This window comes from Mastigoproctus giganteus, chromosome 11, assembly GCF_048544385.1.
Source record: "Mastigoproctus giganteus isolate SK-2022 chromosome 11, ASM4854438v1, whole genome shotgun sequence".
In the NCBI taxonomy this organism is placed as follows: Eukaryota; Metazoa; Arthropoda; class Arachnida; order Uropygi; family Thelyphonidae; genus Mastigoproctus; species Mastigoproctus giganteus.
Window position 1 is genome coordinate 140,048,083 of NC_143585.1, and position 20,994 is coordinate 140,069,076.

At 36.7% G+C, this 20,994-nt stretch overlaps 1 protein-coding gene across 12 annotated transcripts in view; it reads right to left on the reverse strand.

Annotated features, from left to right (window-relative positions):
- The window catches only part of LOC150078475 (nuclear factor 1 X-type-like), a 798,656-nt gene that overhangs the window by 338,810 nt on the left and 438,852 nt on the right, over nucleotides 1-20,994 (reverse strand). For 10 of the 12 annotated variants that reach the window (XM_090384797.1, XM_090384789.1, XM_090384790.1 and 7 more), the window contains one exon: nucleotides 18,989-19,051. The exons of the other annotated variants lie outside the window; for them this stretch is intronic. In XM_090384797.1, coding sequence (XP_090240923.1) covers nucleotides 18,989-19,051 — 63 coding nt within the window. The remainder of the gene's footprint in view (nucleotides 1-18,988; nucleotides 19,052-20,994) is intronic. 12 annotated transcript variants of the gene reach the window in all.

Consider the following 20,994-nt stretch of genomic DNA (forward strand, 5'->3'; position numbering starts at 1 on the left):
ACGGAATGAATTGGCAATTTCAAGACTATTAAGGATTTCTTTCCCTTTTAGAAGTAGTATTGGAATGGTTATAGGAGGATATTTTCCATTAATTCTTCTGACTTTAGTCTAAAATGTTGTAATGTGTGTGGTTCTGTTTACAGTGAAAGAGTATTGGGACCATGTCTCTTTTTGTACTCATTCATTGCACATGATGAGCTTTAGTCCCTGCTTTCTTCAACTGTCAGATTAGCAGTGGCTCGGTGTTTGCAAAATAAATTCCAGCATATATTCTCTCTTTTTTAGCATTGCTACAAGCTTCATTCCATCATCTTTTTGGATGGGAGCGAGTTTTCATCACAGGCAATTTGGGTATGGTGGATTCTGCTGCTGCCATTATTTGCTGAGAGACTCAATGGTCTGGTTAACTGCAGAATCAATGGTGAGAGACTCAATGGTTTGAATATCTAAATGAGGCAGTTTTTAATATTTCATCAAGTTAGCTCAGTCAAACTTCCAGACTGTTTTTATTTTAGTTAGAGGAGGAGATTAGTTGAAAGTGAGCATATTAATATTCTTTTCTCTCTAACACTGGACGCACTCCTTTGAATATGCTGAATGATTTCCCTTACAGTTTGGACAGCATTGCATTTCAGTGGTGCAGGCTGAGTGAACATGTTCTTTTGAACCACAGGAAGCACAGGTGGTTACACCCCTGCAGATTGCTTGTGATTGCCTAAATTTTTGGCCTTTAAAACACCCGATGGGTTTGGAATGTAAAGTAGAATTTTACACCTTAAATATCCAGCTTTAACAGTTGATGGTAGAATCGGTGTTTTAAATGACTGTCCGAGCGGAGATGGGAGGAAACCCCTGGTGCCATCAGACAACTAACACACCTGTCCGAGTAGGAGTAAGTATTCAGTCTTTCTTAATGACTATCCTTTTAGCATTTATTACATTTTGGTTGCTTTGTTCCTGAACGATCTCTTCCTCAGATACATTAAGGAGATCCCACTGTGCTATTACCCCTTTAGAGGAGTTCTGGGTGGCATGCAGGGTAATCTTTGTGGGATTTCCACCAAAAGTCAATGTTTTTAATAGTCTTTCTGAATGCTTATTCTTACTGATCTCCCCTAGAACATCTCCAGATTTTAATCTTCGAACTATTTTTGGAGGGTCCACCACATTTTCAAGGCATTTCTGAATAAAGAATGGAAAGAGCTTGCTCAAAAGATGGTCAATCGGAGAATGTAATGTGAGAAAAAGAGGAGCAGTGTTTTCTTTTTGCATTACATGCATTTAAGTCATCTCTATTTGAGAGATTTGGATCGTGAGATCCATAACGTATCTATTTATGTCCACCTTTGCCCTTTTAGCCCTGGGAGAGTGAGTTCCTTCTCCTAGGTGACTGACCCCACCATGTGGAGGCAGGAGTGATGCCACCAGTGACCAAGTGGTTGAGAAATCAGTTGAGTTAATATGGTTTATATAAATATATATACAAGGAAAGAAAGATGAATTTCCTTCTTGGCTTCCTACTTGAAACCTTTTAATGTAACCCCAGGGGCTCACATCTGGTGAGTATGGGCTTGGCAAACCCAGGGTCCTGAGCTGGATATCATCATTCTTCTCTTTCTTAGTGATTCCTTTCTGCTTCTGACTCTCTCTCTCTCTCTGGGTAACTTGGGAATTTTTTTTTTTGGCTGGTGCAGCATAAGCCTCAGGCTTCCTTGTGCCATATGGCTAATAATACTAATACTAAAGTAAAGAATCACTTTACTAAAAAGATAAAGTGATTCAGGATGAAAAGATATGGGAAAATAAATATAATTAATCCACTGAGAAAGAGCATTATATTCGCACAAAAGATCACTTGGCACTCAGGGTCTTCTGGTTGGAATAACTGTACCATCTCTAGTTACCTTAATTCTTCTCACAGCCAGGAAAGCTTTGTTTTTCCAATTCATTTTTGATTTCCTCTCTGGAGACACTGATAAAGTCCCATTCAGAAATTACTTCTTTTGATGTGTTCTGGATATTATGGAGAGAGAGCATTTCTAGAAACCTGCTAAAGGTTTTGATGTCAAGCAGCCTTTCTGAGTGTTTTGTATTTGAAGGCTTGACTAGAATGTTGGCTGATTTAAGTCAACTGACATTTTCAGGCATTCCAGCCACACTTTCTAGGCATTTCTGTCGGATAAATGGTGACAGTTTTCCCTAATGGCATCTGTTGCTAGAATGCAAGGCAATAAACAATAAAAATAGGCATATGAAGTGGGGTGGGTGGGTGTGGGTGTGTGTGTGTGATCTAAAATTTAATAAATTAAAATTAGTAATGCAAACATCAGCGGCAGCAAAAATGCTTATTCCACCAAATCTTGCATAAAATAAACTAAAATAAAATATATGCCAGTAGAGCGAAATAATAAATTAAACCAATGAAACAATACAAAAGAAAAGTGTGTGGGGGGGGGAAGTCACCAAGAAGAGGGTACCATAGAAGGAATGCTCCTAATATAATTTAGAATTTGAAAGACAATTAATTAAAATTTAATAGCACCCCCTTGATGGCACCAGGTCCAAATTGTGTGAAATATCACGAAGAATGGTGACATAAACCACCAAATACGAGACCAAATAAATTAAAAATAAAAATGAAATAGACTGACCATTATGCCTCATCTCAATGGAGGACCACAAGGCCAATAATAATCAAGGAATCATAGCATTTTGAACATTAGACAAATCCAGGTAGAGGCGAAACGATCCAAAAATCAAGATGCTAATGAAATGGATTTGAATAACGGTGACCATTATGCAGTGGATAATAAGACAGAAAGCCAAGCACTCACATGGCAAAACCATACCACTGACAAAGCAACTGTTGAACTAAAATATATAGAAAAAAATTGGGCTACAGAAGGCAGTACGGGTGCAGCGTTAGAAAATTGCCTCACTACTACCATGTAAATATAATCTAAAATTTAACAAATTAAAATTAAAAAATAATAAGAAGGAAAATAAATATAAAAATAAAAATTAGTAATGCAAACATCAGTGGCAGAAAATATGCTTATTCCACCAAATGCTGGTGAAATAAACTGAAATCAAATGTATGCCAGTAGCATGGCAAACCAGTAGAGCAAAATAATAAACCAAACTAAACTCACATCTGGTGAGTATGGGCTTGGCGCACCCAGGGTCCTGAGCTGGATATCAACATTCTTCCCTTTCTTGGTGATTCCTTCCTATTTTTTTTTTTTTCTTTCTCTCTCTCTCTCACATAGGGTAATAGGGAATTTTTTTTTTTGACCAGTGCAGCATAAGCCTCAGGCTTTCTTGCACCATATGGCTAATAATAATAATACAAAAGAAAAGGAGATAGAAGTAGTCAAGAAGTGGGTACTGTAGAAGGAAGGCTTCTAATATAATTTAGAATTTGAAAGCCAATTAATTAAAATTTAGTTGCACCAGGTGTGAATTGTGTGAAATATTTTTTTTCCTATATATTTTAGTTCAACAGTTCTTTTGTCAGTGGTATGGTTTTGTCATGTGACTGCTTGGCTTTCTATCTTATTATTTTCCACTGCATAAGAATCCATGTTTTTCAAATCCATTGCAATTGTCTTGATCTTTGAATCATTTTGCCTCTGCATAGATTTGTCTAACGTTAGAAATGCAGTGATTCCCTGACTATCATTGGCTTTACAGTCCTTCAACAAGATGGGGCATAATGGTCAGTCTATTTTATTTTTAATTTTAGTACTTTGGTCCAGTATTGTAGGTAGTTTACATCTCCATTCTTTGTGATATTTTGCACAATTCGGATCTGGTACTATCAAGCAGGCACCATTAAATTTTAATTAATTGGCTTTCAAATTCTAAATTATATTAGGAGCTTTCCTTCTATAGTACCCTCTTCTTGACAATTCCTCCCTTTTCTTTTGTATTGTTTCATTGGTTTAGTTTTCATTTTGCTCTACTAGTTTGCCGTGTTACTGGCATACATTTTATTTTAGTTTATATACATATATATATTAGCATTAGTAGGGCATATGATACAAGAAAACAAGCTTACATAGCATCAGCCAAAAAAAAAAAAAGTCACCCTTCCCATTTCACCCATCCATTCACTACAAATGTTTGTCCAGTTCTGCTTTGAACTAATTTAAGTTGCTGACCTCCACTATAACAGAAGGAAGTTTGTTCCAACTATCAACCATCCACTGGGTAAAGACAAATTTCAACACATCTATTCTACAATTGTCTTTCCTTAATTTGAATTTATGCCCCCCCCCTCAGGTGAGTAATCTGAGCAAGAGGAAGAATCCATTAGCATTGAGCTTGCTTAATCCATTCAAGGCCTTATACACCTCAATCAGATTACCTTGCAGGTGCCTAGACTCCAGAAACTGCAACTTGCACACTTAAGCCTTTCTTCGTAACACCAACCCTTTGTTCCACTCACCAATTTCTTTGCCCTTCTCTGTGCTCATACCAATAGCTCTACATCTTTCCTAAAATAAGGAATCCAGACAGGTATACAGTACTCAAGGTGTGGCCTGACCACTGCCTTATAAAAGGGGACAATCACCCCCTTAACCCTGCTGGCAAAATTTCTGTATGTCATTTATAAGACACCATGAGCTACTCTTGTAGCCTTTTTGCACTGCTTGGAAAACTTCATATCTGACTGCACAATTACCCCCAGGTCCTTTTCATTCTCCACTTCCCTGAGTGTAGTACCACCCAGTTGATACATTACTCTGGGATTCTGCTACCCATATGCAATACTTTACATTTGTCAATGTTAAACTTCAGTTTGCCCTCTCAGCCCATCTGCTCAACTTTTCCAGATACTGTTGGAGTAGCATACTATCATACTGTCATTACCAGCCCTGCCAACCCACGTATCCTCTGCAAATTTAGACATTAACCCTGATATACATTCATAATTTTCATTGATAAATACCGAAAACAACAATGGGCACAACACCAAAACCTAGGGGGACTCCACTAATAACATTAGTCCATGAAGAGCAGTGTCCATTGATAACTACTGTCTTTTCCCACTCAACCATCCTTTTATCCATTGTAGTAGCTTGCCCTTAATGCCATACTGCTCCAATTTGTACAGCAGTCTTCCATGTTCCACAGTATCAAAAGCTTTCCTAAAATCCAAGTATATGATATCAAAATTATACTTTGCATCCAATTCTTTTGTGACCACATCATAGTATCCTATCAAATTTGTCAGATAAGACTTCGAATTAACAAACCCATGCTGTCTGAACTATAACTGCAGTGTTGTCTAGATGATCCTGCATTGCTTCCTTAACCAATGACTCCATTATTTTCCCTAGAACAGAAGTTACACTAACAGTCTGTAATCACCCGTGTTACCTTTTGATCCCCCTTTGTGAATTGTGGACACATTTGTACATCTCCAGTCCATAGGGACCTACCCAGAGTCCAAGGAAGCTTTCATAATTATGGGTAAGGGTTTGCTTACTTCCTTTGCTGCCTCCTTTAATATAACTGGATAGATCCCATCCACCCCAAGAAGTAAATTGTTGAAATAAAACATAACGAAGGCACGTGGGGTGCCTTCGTTATGTTTTATTTCAACAATTTCTCCTCCACTTTTCTCCTTAGAAAACGTCTGGCATTGCCTTCCTTGAATAACTCCTTATGTGTGAATTTTGATGCAAACTATTCAGTCATTCAGTTTATCAGCTACCTAAGCATGATCATCAATAGTCAACCCATTTATATCAAATTGTCCAATGTGATTCATCAAGAACTCTTTGCTATTTTTCTTTGCATCCTTTGCCAAAGATTTCTCATAATCTGCCTTTGCCTGCCTAACTTCCTTTGTGTCTCGATTACAGACTAGTTTATATCTGCCATAGGCTTCTGTGTCGCCTGATAATTTATATGCATCCCATGCATTTTTCTTCTCTTCCACGACTAATACCCTCCAAAAGTAAGTCCCTGAATGCCTCCCATTTAGAATTCACCATTGGTAACATCATAAGTTGATGTACAGAATTTAAATACTCTCTGAGATTACTGTAGTCACCTTTACGAAAGCAAATACTCTTTCCCCTTACCCCTGATGGTAGTTAAAAGTTTAAGTAAATCCCATATCAGTACACTGTAATCACTGTCACCTAGTGGTTTCTTTATCTGCAGAATCTTAATGCATGAAGAATCACTGTCGATAATCAGATCAAGAGTATTACTCCTTCTGGTTGCCTCTCGAACATGTTGCTGAAGAAAAGTCATCCAATGAATCCACAAAAGTCTTGCTAGTGTGCGAGTGACCAATCCACAAGTTCCAGTCAATATCTGGAAAGTTAAAATCCCCAATTATAAGACATTCTAATTTACTGGCCCACTCTATTTCTCTGAACAACTCATTATACTCATCAGATTCATTTGATCTATAATACATACCTACTCTGATTTTCCCTTTCCCAGTGCTTAGGTCACACCACACTGACTCAACATTGAATTGTCCACAATGCCAACTGGATGTACTTCCTTAGATTTTGTGTTTCTTATCTAACAGCATAACACCTCCTCCCTTCCTGTCCTGTCTATCGCCTCTGTACACATTGTACTCTCCAAATTTCAAATCTGCACGTGTGTGTGTATACACTCAGCAGAGAATTTGTTTTAAGCATTAGTAATTATCAATTAGAAATTATCAACAGCCTCAAGAATCTGATTACATACTTGGCACAGTTCTCTCTTAAGATAAATTCAAAAAAATCTGCGCAAATGGTATTTTCCCTCAAATCAAACCCAACGCAACTAAACCTGGAAATCCACGGAACCCCCATCACCCCAGTCATCAAGCACAAAGATCTCGGCGTTATATTCGACCCTAAACTCAGTTTCAAATACCATGTTGCAGACATTCACAACAAGGTCTGCAGAGCAAGATGGCTTGCCAAACAACACCTCCTTCATGTCACAGAGCCTGAGTACACGCTCCAGTACGTATACCGGTTTCTGCAGCCAGTCATCACCTACGGGTCAGAAATCTGGGCGTCGGCAACGAAAACCACGCTAAAAACCATTGCATCTGATGAGTACTGGCTTATTCGGTGGGTCCTCTTCAAGCATAAACTGCCACCACTCATACATACTTCAGATATCACCCAACTTCTAAATTACAGAAAAGTCTCCAAACGGATATTTGCCCTCCGCTTGCTTGTGACAATTAAAATGATAGCGGGTGAAGTCAATACGCCAAATTTTTGGCGGATGTGCAATTGGAGGATCCCACCAAAACCCTTAAGAGCCCTCCCCTCTCTGCAGTCTGTGGCGTGGAGGCTCAGAATAGGGGATAGATTCCTGCCCATGGAGATGCTCCACAATGTCCAGGAGATGGATGTGGACTACAAAAAGTTCATAGAGGACAAATCGTACAGAAGACGCATCATCAGGGACCAGCTCTCGTCTTCAACCGAGTGACTGCCATCCTCTTTTCATCGCTTTTCATGTTTCTTCATTTCACATGTTAATATTAATTTTATATGTAAAATATGTAATTATACGTTTTATGTGCTAATATATGTTTTAAGTAATTTTTCCTGTATAAGTTATTTAATGTTAAACCCCTAGCATTGTCGCTGTTGTGGGTATTATTGCATCAGGCAATCATGTAACCAATCACTGCCTGCAATAAAGATATATATATATAATAAAATATATATATATAGTATTCTCTCACTACCGACACACCACCTTTTAATTACATAGAAATTGCAAGGTCGCTACAAACACTTGACACTGAGTGCCTAGCAAGACATTAAAAATTAATATTACAGTGGATGATAACATTTTCTGTTTCTTGTCATTTGTTTACATTTATCAGATTGAACCATTACTTGTATTTGTAACCACTCTACCATTAGCCATAATGAATGTTTACAGATGTAAATAAGTTCCGTTGTTAGCGCCTAATATTAATTGAAATGTGCTTCCTGAAAACTTCTTAATCTCCAGTATGCCTCTCTAAAATGTAACACCTCTCAATCCCCGAGGGTGGTATATTTTAAAGAGTTTACTGTAAAATGAAGTTTCGGGTGTAAAAAAATTTTAATTCAAAGTTCTGAAACATGCAAATGTGCGAAGAACTATCAATTATGTTAATTTAATCATATAAAAAGCAGATATTCGTTTGAACATGCAATAAAATCTTTTGTGCAATTTCAGCTCTCAACAGGTTAAAAAAAAAAAAAAAAAAAATTTTTCCTTTTTTATCTGATGACCCCCTATCATCAGAAGAATTTTTTGGCTGTAAGTCTAGACTGAAAACCAATGTACTATATATTAGCCAAGCAAATGGAACAAACATATCTGAGAAAAGAAGTAAACCTCCCAAAAAACTTCCAAATTTATTTCCAAATATGCAATCTCAGTTCATTGATATTCATTTCCAACAACATTTTCTAAGTGCCTTCCTTTACTGATAAAACTTTAAGTGCTAATTTTATCAACCACCACCACTTATCTCATTTATCATAATTATTTGCTCTGATTCCTGCTTTGTAGATAAAATTTTTGCCTTCCACTCTGATATTCCTTGTCCCATTCCAAATCTCCTTTGCAGGAGTCTGTTAAATTTCATTTATTTCCTCTATCACTTTTCCAACTATAAAAAATATTCTCATTTTTGACTTTCTTTCCTCGAAATGCAACTTGCTTCAATGTCTTTTCTGGCAATAAAGTAATTCTCCCTGGTGATTTTAATGCTCGTAACTCCAGCCAGTAGAGATGCTCAGACTTTTGCTACTACTAATGACCTTACAGAACTTGTTTGTTTACCTATCAGATAATCCTAACTCTAATCTGTTCTTTTCTCCAACTACTCTGTAATGAACACAGGTGGTGTTAGATGTTCTATAGCTATCTTTACAATGGAACCTCTGTCTCATGCAATTCTTTCCTTAGTATCATTTAGCACATGTGAAACAATCTGTTTGTGATTCAATTAGTGATTCTAAAAAAAAAAGGGCAGGTTACCCCCTCCACTTCGGGAGGGTTTCAAGCTCCAGTGAGATTCAACTTCTACTCCAGACTGATAACATCCACCATCTGTTTACCAAGTGAGCAACAATACAAATGCTGTTAGAGCAAAGTACTTTTACCGGTAAATTTCATTGAACTTTTGCATGCTGCTCGTGTGGGCTTTCTTTACCTTAGCCAAAATATCTTATAAAAAAATGATACATGCATAGCTTATGTGTGGATCCTTGACTCTAAAACACTAATGAATCAAAATCAACATGATTTTCAACAAAACAAAGGTGAAATCTGAAACAAACAAATAATCATAATGCATTTGTTAGAAATGAGTAGGTAGTCATGATTGGTCGGTACGTAAAAAAAAAAAAGCATCTGGCACCCATATACATTTCATTTTTGGTGGTGGTGGTGGGTTTGTATATGATAAAAGGCTAGCTCTATTATGTGCAACTGTGCAATAGATATGCTACATTCGGGGGGAGAGATCTGCATAGAGATTATAGTAGTTGTTGGAGCGGGGATTTAAGGACACATGGCTACTATGGCTAAAGTACGCTTGTTACTTTGGATTATTAATCAATATATTGAGCAAAATAGATCTGGAAGTGACTATGTAAGTTGATCCTGCTTGGGTAGGTAAAAAAACTGATAATCTGACCTCATCTACAATAATATGAGTAGTTGCAAAAGTTTGTATAATAAGTTTAGCAGTGACAGTGATCTGAAAGATACAATTCAGGCTGAATGGTAAGGTGCACACTCAATGAGAATCTGCTTAATTCATTTATTTATTTCATATGATGTGATCGATACATGAAAGAACCAGTTTTTTCTTGCTTCCTTCGTGTATCATGTCCGGGATATCCAACCAAACGGTTGGTTCGGCACCATCGTGATATCCAGCCTGAGGCGGGAATCGAACCCGCGACCTTTGGGTTGCCAGGCAGCCACTTTACCTATCCGGCTAGCCCGGTCGGCATCTGCTTAATGGTAAATAGGGAATTGCAATGCTAGCAATGTGGGAATCCTCCTCTAGCAGTAAAAAGAGATGCATTAAATGCATATGGCCAATTTGCTCTCTCAAGCATGACTTCTTGCCTGTTTAATAAAAAACTGGATCTCCCCACAATGATGCAATTCCATTTTATTTCAAGAAGCTTGTTATATGGCTGGATATGCCACATTTGAGACCACAAGTCAGTATATATCCACCACATGATTGGCTTATAATCAGTATAAGAAACTGGGATGGAATCAAAGCCAGCAGGGTGCCTTTCTGGTTAATCAGTGCATTCGTTTCTTGGTATTCCAACATGCCCATGTATCCAGAAAAAGTTGACAGTCAATTTATTTTCGCTTAGATGAAGTAACTGATATCTAATTTATGTCAGAACTTGATGGTAATCCTGCAAAATTGATGGTAATCCTGATTTTGTGGAGCCATCACAGTATTTAAGGAGTGTATATATTATGACGTGTCAACTAAAAAGATTATCAAGAAGAATCAAAACCATCTTGAGTGCATAGAGTTCAGCTGTAAAAACACTGGTTCAAGCAGCAGCAACATGAGAGAGACAGTGGATGTAGGAAGGATTACAGCTGCAGTCACTTTTTGAGCTGTCTATATATCTGAAGGGTTAATGCATTGAGCTACAGGTAACTGTCTAAAATTAAAAATTTTTTTTTGGAATTTGAAAAGTAAAAGGGAATGAATTTCGTTTTCTCTTTACTTAGCATTAGCATATGATGCAAGAAAGCAAGCTTATACAGCATCAACCAAAAAAAAAAAAAAAAAAAAACTTCCCATTTCACCCTTCCATTCACTCCAAATGTTAGTCTAGTTCTGCTTTGAATTTATTTAAGCTTTCGCTATCCACAACGACAGATGGAAGTTTGTAATACAGGTAGTCGTCGACTTACGCCCTATGTGCTTTACGACTGATCAACTTACGACTGATACTACATCTCGCACCACGTTTCAGTCTGAACTGAGCACACATACAAGATTGTTGCTAGGAAGAATGCTATATGCACGTCAACCCTCTCTTAATGCAGTGCTGTCAGATTTTTCTACTACACTCACACGCCCTATCCGTGTGGTCCCCGAAGCCTAATGGGAACAGTTGTGCGTGTAGTGTCAGCTCACTGCCCAGTAACGTGTGTTTGATGCAAATAAGCTAGTCTTAATCCATTTAGTCAGCTTTGCCAGCACAGTCGAACAAAATATCTTACCGAAGTATGTATGTCATGATTCATGCGTCTCGATCTCTGTTTGCATACATTACGTTTACTATTTTTGGTTCAGTTATATTTGTGTTACAATTAGCATTTTTTTAAAATCCCTAAACATGTCAACCAAGAGGAAAGTGCCTTTGTCTACTCCTAGACCTGTCAAGAAAGAAAAGAAGGCCATTGATTTAGACACAAAATTGAAAGTGATCAAGCAGCATGAAGAAGGAAAGAAGGTGAATGTGATCGCACATGATTTTAAGTTATCTCATTCTACAGTGTTGATGATTTTGAAAGACAAAGAAAGGATTCGTGAAGTTGTTAAAGGTTCGGCACCCATGCGAGCAACAGTGATAACGAAACAACGTACAGGGCCCAACCATGAAATGGAAAAATTATTGTTTCTTTGGATGGAAGATCAGATACAGAAGCGAACACCCTTAAGCCTTCTTGCAGTGCAGTCAAAGGCTAGAAGTCTCTTTCAGACGCTGAGGAAACGTGCCGGAAAAGATTACACTCAGACACTTATAGCAAGTACAGGATGGTTCAAAAGATTCAAAAGAAGATTCAACCTTCACAGGGTTCGAGTCACTGGAGAATTAGCAAGTGCAGATGTGGAAGGAGCTCAAGAGTTTGTTAAAAGACTGGATGAAATAATTACGGAAGAAGAGCATCAACCAGAGCAGTTTTTCAACATGGATGAGACTGGATTGTTATGGAAAAGGATGACAGAATGCACTTACATTCACCAAGAAGCCAAAATCATGCCTGGTTTTAAGGCACTTAAAGATAGGCTGACTTTGCTCCTTGGCGGGAACATTGCAGGTTTTAAACTGAAGCCTTTTTTAATTTATCATTCTGAAAATCCCCGAGCATTCAAGAATGTAAACAAGCACACTCTGCCTGTATACTTCCGTTCAAACCAAAAAGCTTGGATGACTCAAACATTGTTTGAAGACTGGTTTCTAAATTGTTTTGTACCTCAAGTTCGTGAATATTGCTTTGAGAAAGAAATTCCTTTCAAAATTGTATTAATCTTAGATAATGCACCTGGCCATCCACCTCACCTAGACCACCTCCATCCAGATGTAAAAGTTGTTTATTTGCTGCCAAATACAACTCCACTCATTCAGCCTGTGGACCAAGGGGTGATTGCCACATTTAAGGCGAACTATCTTCGAACCACTTTCACCCAAACTATAGCCACAACAGATGCCGACCTAGAACTATCTTTGCAAGAGTTTTGGCAACAGTACGATATTTATAAATGCATCAAAAATATTGCGGCCGCATGGGAGGCTGTGACAAAGAAATGCATGAATGGAATCTGGAAAAACTGTGTCCAGTGTTTTGTTAATACTATTGATGAATTTATTAGTGAACATGAACTTGAAATGGTTACAGAAAATATTGTAACACTGGCAAATGGACTTTCTTTAGAGATTGAAGTGGAAGATGTAGAGGAGCTCTGCTAGAGCAAGAATCCTAAGAACTTACGAATGAAGAGCTTATCGCTTTGGAAGAAGAAAGGATGGAAGAGAAAAATGAAGATGAGGAAGAACCAGAAAGAAAATTCACCACTAGAGGGTTATCTGAAGGTTTTTCTCTACTAAATAAACTTCTTACACATTTTGAGGAAATGAACCCAAACATCGAACGATTTGCAGGTATTGAACGAATGGTACAAGATGCTTTTCGGCCATACCGTGAAATTTATGAGCAGAAAAGGAAACAAACAATTGAGACAAAAATCAACATGTGTATGAGAAAAACAACTCCCACTACATCAAGTGGCGGCATTGATGACCCACAGCCAAGCATGAGTGGTCAGTAAAATATTTCTTATCTATTTTCTGCATATGTTTTGTTTAGTTCTTTAAGATAAAATATTTTTTAGGTTTTATACAGTATTTGATATCTTTGAAATAGTTAACCAATTGTGTTGTACACAGTGTTTGATTTACCTAAACTGGTCCGACTTACGTCCAGATCACTTTATGACCGGTCGGTCGGAACCTAACATGGTCGTAATAATAGAGGCATGTGATGCAAGGAAGCATAAGCTTATGTAGCCTCGGTCAAAAAAAAAAAACAAAAACAATTTCACACAATCATTCCCTATAAAAGTTTGTCCAGTTCCTCCTTGAATTTATTTATACTATCAACTTCCACAACAACAGCTGGAAATTTGTTCCGGCAATTAACCACCTACTGGCTAAAGGCAAAAATTTTCACACATCTATTCTACAACTGTCGTTCCTCACTTTGAATTTATTCCCCCTCAAGTTTGTAATCTAAGTAAGCAGAAGAAGCCAATCAGAATTCAGTGTGCTCAACCCATTCAAGGCCTTATACACCTCAATCAGATCACCTTGAAGGTGTCTAGTCTCCAGCCGTTGCAATTTGCAGAACTTAAGCCTTTCTTGGAAAGAGGACCCCTACATTTCCCTCACCAATCTTGTTGCCCTTCTCTGTGCATGCTCAATCCAGCAATCAACCACCCACTGGCTAAAGGCAAATTTCTGCACATCCATTCTACAACAGTCTTTCCTCAATTTGAATTTGTCCCCTCAGGCAATTAAGCTGAGCAAGAGGAAGAATTCCATCAGCATTCAGCTTGCTCAAACCATTCAATGCCTTATACACCTCAATCAGATCACTTCACAGGTGATCTGACTGAGGTGAACCTAGTCTCCAGAAGCTGAAATTTGCAGAACTTAAGCCTTTCTTCCCCTTCTCTGTGCTTGTTCCAGCAACTCTACATCCTTCCTAAAATGAGGCCTCCAGACCTGTATACAGTACTCAAAGTGTATACAGACCATTGCCTTATACAAGGGGATAATCACCACCTTATCTCTGCTAGAAAAAAATCCTGTATATCTGACAAGACACCATGAGCTACACTTGCAGACTGTCTGCACTTCTCAGATAACTTCATATCTGACTGCACAATTACTTCCAGGTCTTTTTCATTCTCCACTATCCTGAATGTAGTACCACTTAGTTGGTACAATACTCAGGGGTTACTGCTACTCACATGCAGTACTTTACGTTTGTCAATGTTAAACTTCAGTTGCCACCTCTCAGCCCATTTGCTCCATTTCTCTAGACCCTGTAGCATACTATCATTTGTGTCATTAACAACCCTGCCAACCTTTGTATCATCTGCAAACTTGGACATTAAGCCTGATATATCTTCTTCAATATCATTAATAAATACAGAAAACAACAATGGGCCCAACACTGAATCCTGGGGGACTCCACTAATAACATTAGTCCACAAAGAGCAGTGTCCACTGATTACCATTCTCTGTCTTCTCCCATTTAACCACCCGTTTATTTGTAGCAGCAAATTGCCCTTAATTTGTCGTACTGCTCCAATCTGTACGTAGTCTTCCACATGTAACAGTATCAAAAGATTTCCTAAAATCCAAGTATATGATACCAAAATTATTTTTTGCATCCAGTTCCTTTGTAACCGCATCATAGTAACCAATCAAATTGGTCAGACAAGACTTTCCCTTAAAAAAAACCCATGCTGTATCTGAACTATAACTACAGTACCATGGGGACCTCCAAGGTCCCTATGGGACTGTAGTTATAGTTCAGTTATAGTTATTATGAGAGCTTCCTTGGACTCCATGAGAGTCCAAGGAAGCTCTCATAATTATGGCTAATGATTGCTTACTTCCTTTGCTGCCTCCTTTAATATAACTGGATAGATTCCATCCACCCCAGATGCTTTTCTTATGTTTAAGTTCAACAATTTCACTCCACTTTGCTCTCAGTAATTACAAAATCATTTAGCTCCCTGCCAGAGTTTCATAAACTTCTAGCATTCCACTCTCTGAATATCTCCTCATGAGTGAATGTAGATGCAAAATACTCATTCAGTATGTCAGTTACCTGAGGATGATCACAACAGTTAAATCACCGCTGTAAAGTCGACCATTCTGATTCATGGCCTTCCTTCTAGTTTACATAAGTAAAGATGTCTTTGCTGTTTTTCTTTGCATCTTTTTCCAAGGATTTCTTGTAATCTGCCTTCAGCTGTCTAACCTCCTTTGTGACTTGATTACAAGCTACCTTATATCTACTTTAAGATTCTGTCACTTGATAGTTTATATGCATCCCATGCATTTTTCTTCTCTGTCACTTCTTTACCTCTGATGGTAGTTATATCATTGAGTAAGTCCCACATCATTAATACTGTGATCACTGCCACCCAATGGTTCCTTTATCTACAGATTTTTTTTTTTTTTTTTTTTTAGTTGGTGGTGTATTGGCTTCTGTGGCCATAATGCACCTCCCAAAGTTTTTGCATTTACTCTGATCCAAGCCCGAGGAGGGATTCGAACCAGCGACCTTTGGATTGCCAGGCAGGCAGGCACTTTACCACCCGGCTAGCCTGGTCGGCATCTACAGATTTTTAATGCATGAAGAATCACTGTTGATAATCAGATCAAGAGTATTACTCCCTCTAGTTGCCTCCCAAACATGCTGCTGTAGAAAACAATCATCCAATAAATCCAAAAAAGCCTTGCTAGTGTGTGAGTGACCAATCCACAAGTTCCAGTGAATATCCCGGAAGTTAAGATCTCCCATTATAATACTATGTGATTTATTGGCTCACTCTATTTCCCTGTACAGTTTTTTATTATACTCATCAGAGTCATTAGGCCTATAACATACTCCTACTCTCGATTTTTCTTTTCCAGTGCTTGTGTCACACCAAACTGACTGAACGTTGCACTGTCCCATGTCAACTGGATGCACTTCTTTAGATTTTATGTGTTTCTTAACTAACAGCAAAATCATCTCCTCTCTTCCTATTCTGTCTATCCTTTCTGTACACTTTGTACTCCACTCCCCAAATTCCAATTATACATTCCTTATATCTCTGTGACTCCACATCTCTGATATCCCAACTATATATGCCTTTGACATTTTGACAAGCACCTCAAATTCATCAAATTTATTTACTAAACTGCTAGCATTGGTGTACATGCAGGTATACATGCACCTGTTATTATTCTTAGTTACCCTAATGTAGCCCATGTATTTACTTGTGCGATTTGCCGCAGACTCCCAGTAGCCCTTGAAATCCTCAGGATCTTGTTTTCTAGGCTGCTGCTCATTCCAATAGAAGCAGTGCAAGAATCACTTGCACCTCTGCCAGCGGCTACTGTTAATCTATTAGTCTGTGTATCCCACCCCCAAGCTAGCAGTTCTCTGACCCACCCAACACTGCTTCGATTAGTTATAAAGTAAATGAAGAAGTGCCAGCAGACTCTTTTCACCCAAGCTAGAGCCTAACAGCCATACTGAATTTCTCTGTACCAGATCATTAAATTTAGCTTGTGTCTTCTTCGACATTGCTTTGGTAAACATACAGCACTAAAAATTGTTGATAACAGATTTCAATATTGTATTTTTTCTTTGTTCTTAATACTATAATACTGCAAATGCAAAAATAATGTGCAGTCTCTTGATTTATGCCATACCATACCTGATTGATTTATGTACATGAATGCAGTGTTTTTTGCCTTCTATTAACCTTTTTTCTCATATTTTCAACACATAGCAAACATAATGTGAGCCCCATGATTTCTCTAAGTCACCAATTCTGTCATCAAAATAAGCTTGACATACTTTCCTGCAGAAGTCAATGATTTGTTGCCTTTGACTCTGTAGTGTAAAATTTACACAGGTGTAGCAGAAGGAATTATAATTGTTGACACTTTGGGACACAGGGTTGTCTTGTTTGTTATTTGGTTTTTAGGAGCATTAGCAACTAAGGTCATATTGCTCCAGGATATGCAGTGATCATTCCCTCATCTTTCCACATCCTCCGTATTTGGTGGTGACGGGTTCGAACCCCGGTCTAATCAAGAAGCGTGTGCTACGCACTGCTGCTCCTTCCCACCTGGCTATGGAAGTACCTCACAGGGTGTCAACAATTATCAACAACATGTCATTATTAATACTGATAACCCATATTAATAATAAATTAACAACTGAAACAAGTACAACACCTCTTTCATTACAAAAAAATATAATTTGTTATATATTCAATCAGCAAAAATCATGGGTGCCATTTTAATTTAAGTTTTATTTTTCTATCATAAAAATTAAACTGAATCTGATAAAGATTGTAAATTTACAAATTTACTCATGTGACACACTGCTTATCTCATGTGTCACAGTCATTGCATAACCACCCATAATTCCTACCAATTTTATAAGTTTCCCTTATATACTGATTGATAAACCTATATAACAAGGAATTGCAAATTTTCTACATGTGAAACAATTGACCAGAAGATTTCGAAATTTTAATTTAATGATAAACAAAAGATGTGGGTAATAAAAAAATAAAGCAAGTAATCTTTCTTACTATTTTCTCCCTCTCAAATAAAACAGAGCTATTCAGAAATTACATAAACCCAACATTTTAATTGTTTCCTTGGTGTCCCTGACTTCATAACAACAACTTGAATCCCTCCCTCCCTCCCTCCATTATTATACAACAAAGTACTGCAATTTGTCACATTTTTAAATGAGAAAAATCTCTTGAGTAACATTCCTGAACACCTCACTCCTGCCAATAATGCATCTTAATTTATTTAATCCTTTTCTTCTCCTTCCAAAAAAAAAATTCTAATGAATGAGGGAGGAAATGAAGAGGCAGCAGCAGAAGAATGGTCTATTATTTTATGTTTATTGTAGTCAACATTTATATTCATGGTGTGCCACTGCTCTTTTATCATATCTAATGCTACATCTTAGCTCCTTTCCATTTGTATTTCTAATACCCACTGCCACTTTTGCCTTATACTTCTCAGCAAGTATAATGCATAAACTAAAACAGTTATCATCAGCTTTCAGTGATGTTTCATCTATTTTAAATAATGCATGTCTCTTCAATGGTTGTCTGATTTAGTTATTTTTACCATATAATTAGTTTGGCCATATTGGTTCCTCTGATATAATTTTATGTTCTATGGTTTACACTACCCTTCCACTAATAATTTTCTTATTCCTTTCCTTGCCTTAGGTAAATTATCATCCTTTTGGTCTCTCTCTCTCTCTACATCATTTAAATGAGAATATCATTGTTACAATATATATATATATTCACTCCATTAATATACTTTTGAATGACTGCATACTAACTAAGGTATCTGTAATGTTGTTTTGTGGAATTAAACTTATTTTTCACAAAATTAAAAGTAGTGAATGGCAACTGGATATTGCTTATGAACATGCAGCATTTGCAGATTTATCAGGACTTTGAGAAAGTGTTTTTCAGATTACAATATGTCATATTGCTTCCTTCTGTATCAGCAGAGAATATTGTGTTAATTCAGAAAAGTTCACATTTCATACTTGTGCCATATTGTTAGGTTAATTTTTCTTGCAATAAAACATGATTTAACATAATGTTTTTTTAACATTAACACAGTTAAACATTTATTTGTATTTAAACACATATAATGGGGGGGGAAGGAAGGTGCCAATGCATGCAAATACACATGCTGCAAACTTATCAGCATCACAGAAATGCTACATAATACACTTAGCAATGAATGCATTAAAGAACAATGAAAGAAGTCAGAAATGTTTAAGAATATGGTTTGGAAATATCTTCAAGGTATTTATTTAGTATTATGATTATTAACATATAAAGAAAGGAGCTGTATGATAGGTAGCAGGCAGCTGCCCCCCCACTTACCTTTTGATAACCTATAGAGTTCAGCAGATGTGAAAACTCCAGTTGCTAAAATGGCATTACTTTCTGGAGAGGAGGAAAAAGAAAAAAAAAATATATATCCAAATACATGAATAAAGTATTTTAGTAAAAACAAATACAACATAGAAAATACTCAATAAATGCAATCTTCATAAGATGAAGTAAAAGTCAGTTCGTTTCTTTCACCACCTTTAAGACGATGTTTTGTTTTGGAAAAAGAAGAAATGAATTTTGGTAATAAATATATTCAAATTTAGAGAACTGTTAGTAAGAATAATATTAATTAATTAATAAAAGAGGACAAGGAAAGGTTTTTTTGATTTTAGTACTCTGTTAAATGATAGGAAATTTTTGTGAAGATTTTATTATATTATGATATAATTACCTATTCTATGTTACTCTAAAACCTTAAGATTATTTTTTTGTTTTCTATAGCTTAATTAAGGTTAAGCTATAGAAAACCAAAGTTATAGAAAGCATTCCCATTTATCTCTTTCACACAACACTTAAATAAATATATTCAACTTTTCAAACTTTTCCACCAATGATCAACTATCTCTAAAAGTTCAGGTTTCTCCCCTTCCCACAGAGTTTTTATGTTGATGTTAGTAGAGGTCAAAAAATGTCATGAAACCAGGAATTTGCAGCATCATTCAAAAGATGGGGAGGAGTACCCTATTTATACAATCTATATTAACTCTTATTAAACCTTACCACCCAGGAACACAAATTTATCCAGTGGTTGACAACTAAACAAATGTAAACTTCCCAAAGTAAAGAATATTAGTTTCCCCAATAATTCATATCTGCCACCTGTTTTTGTATCCCTTTGTACTTTCAATGTGAAATTCCACTGTCTTCAGTTGCTTGCTTCCCTTCAGTCCTTTATAGATCTCCTTCAGATCACCCCTGAGATGCTTTGTTTTTGAGCTCGGTAATCCACATCTTCTGAGTCTCTCATTGCATGAACATCCCTTTATATACACACTAGTTACCTGTCCCTGGACCCTTTCAAGAAACTAAATTTATTTTTTAAAATGCAGCCTTCAGACCTGAGCACAACATTCAAATTACAGTCTCACTACTGAAATTGTATAATAGGATTATAAATTTCCTTTTCCTAGAAGAAAAGATACAAACAGATCACCAAGAATAGGCCAATATCTCATCAATCCAAGAGAACCACTCCTATAGATCTAATAATGACCTCATGCTTTGATGCATTCCTTCACTGTCCCCTTCCACACAGTTGGCTAAATATGACAACTAGGTAAATAACCATTGGTATCAAGGGCTTTACCACTAAGTAGTGTTTTTTTATTCTTTTTTTTGTTAGACTCTCCACTATAATAACAATATTATTTATCCTACAGAGCTTAGCACTAGAACAACAGCTCCAATCTCAAAGAAAGTTTTAACTGTCACAACTGATGCAAAGTATCTATTCAGCTTATTAAGATTTAACTATTTCTATTTGCAAAAATCCTATTTTTTCCCTCTTCATATTTTATACAAATAAAACGTCCCTTATCTTTATTCCTGACTCTCTCAGCCAGTGATTTCTCATACTCAGATTTTGCTTATGTAATTCCATCTGTGGAGTTAAGTAAAAATTAATTATATGATCTGAGTTTCCTATCACAATGTAACTATCTAATGCTGCCTTTCCTGTTCTGTCTTGGTTTGCTAAATCCCTTTTAATCAATCTCAGCATCCTCTTTGTGTAGTACTTCTTAAATAGAATGATGTCTTAAGAGTTTTCCTTAACTCATTTTTTCCTTATATCATTCATCCCAATTTATAGAAAGTAAACAACTGCTTAACCACAATAATTTAAAATAATTTTCTTCCTTGAAATTAATGTGCACACAAATGACTATAATTACAATTTACAAGTGGAAACATGGACAGATAATTGAAAGCTACAAAAAAAAAAAAAAAAAAAAGGAAAAGATAAACCATATTAAAAAAAAATAATAAATAAAGAA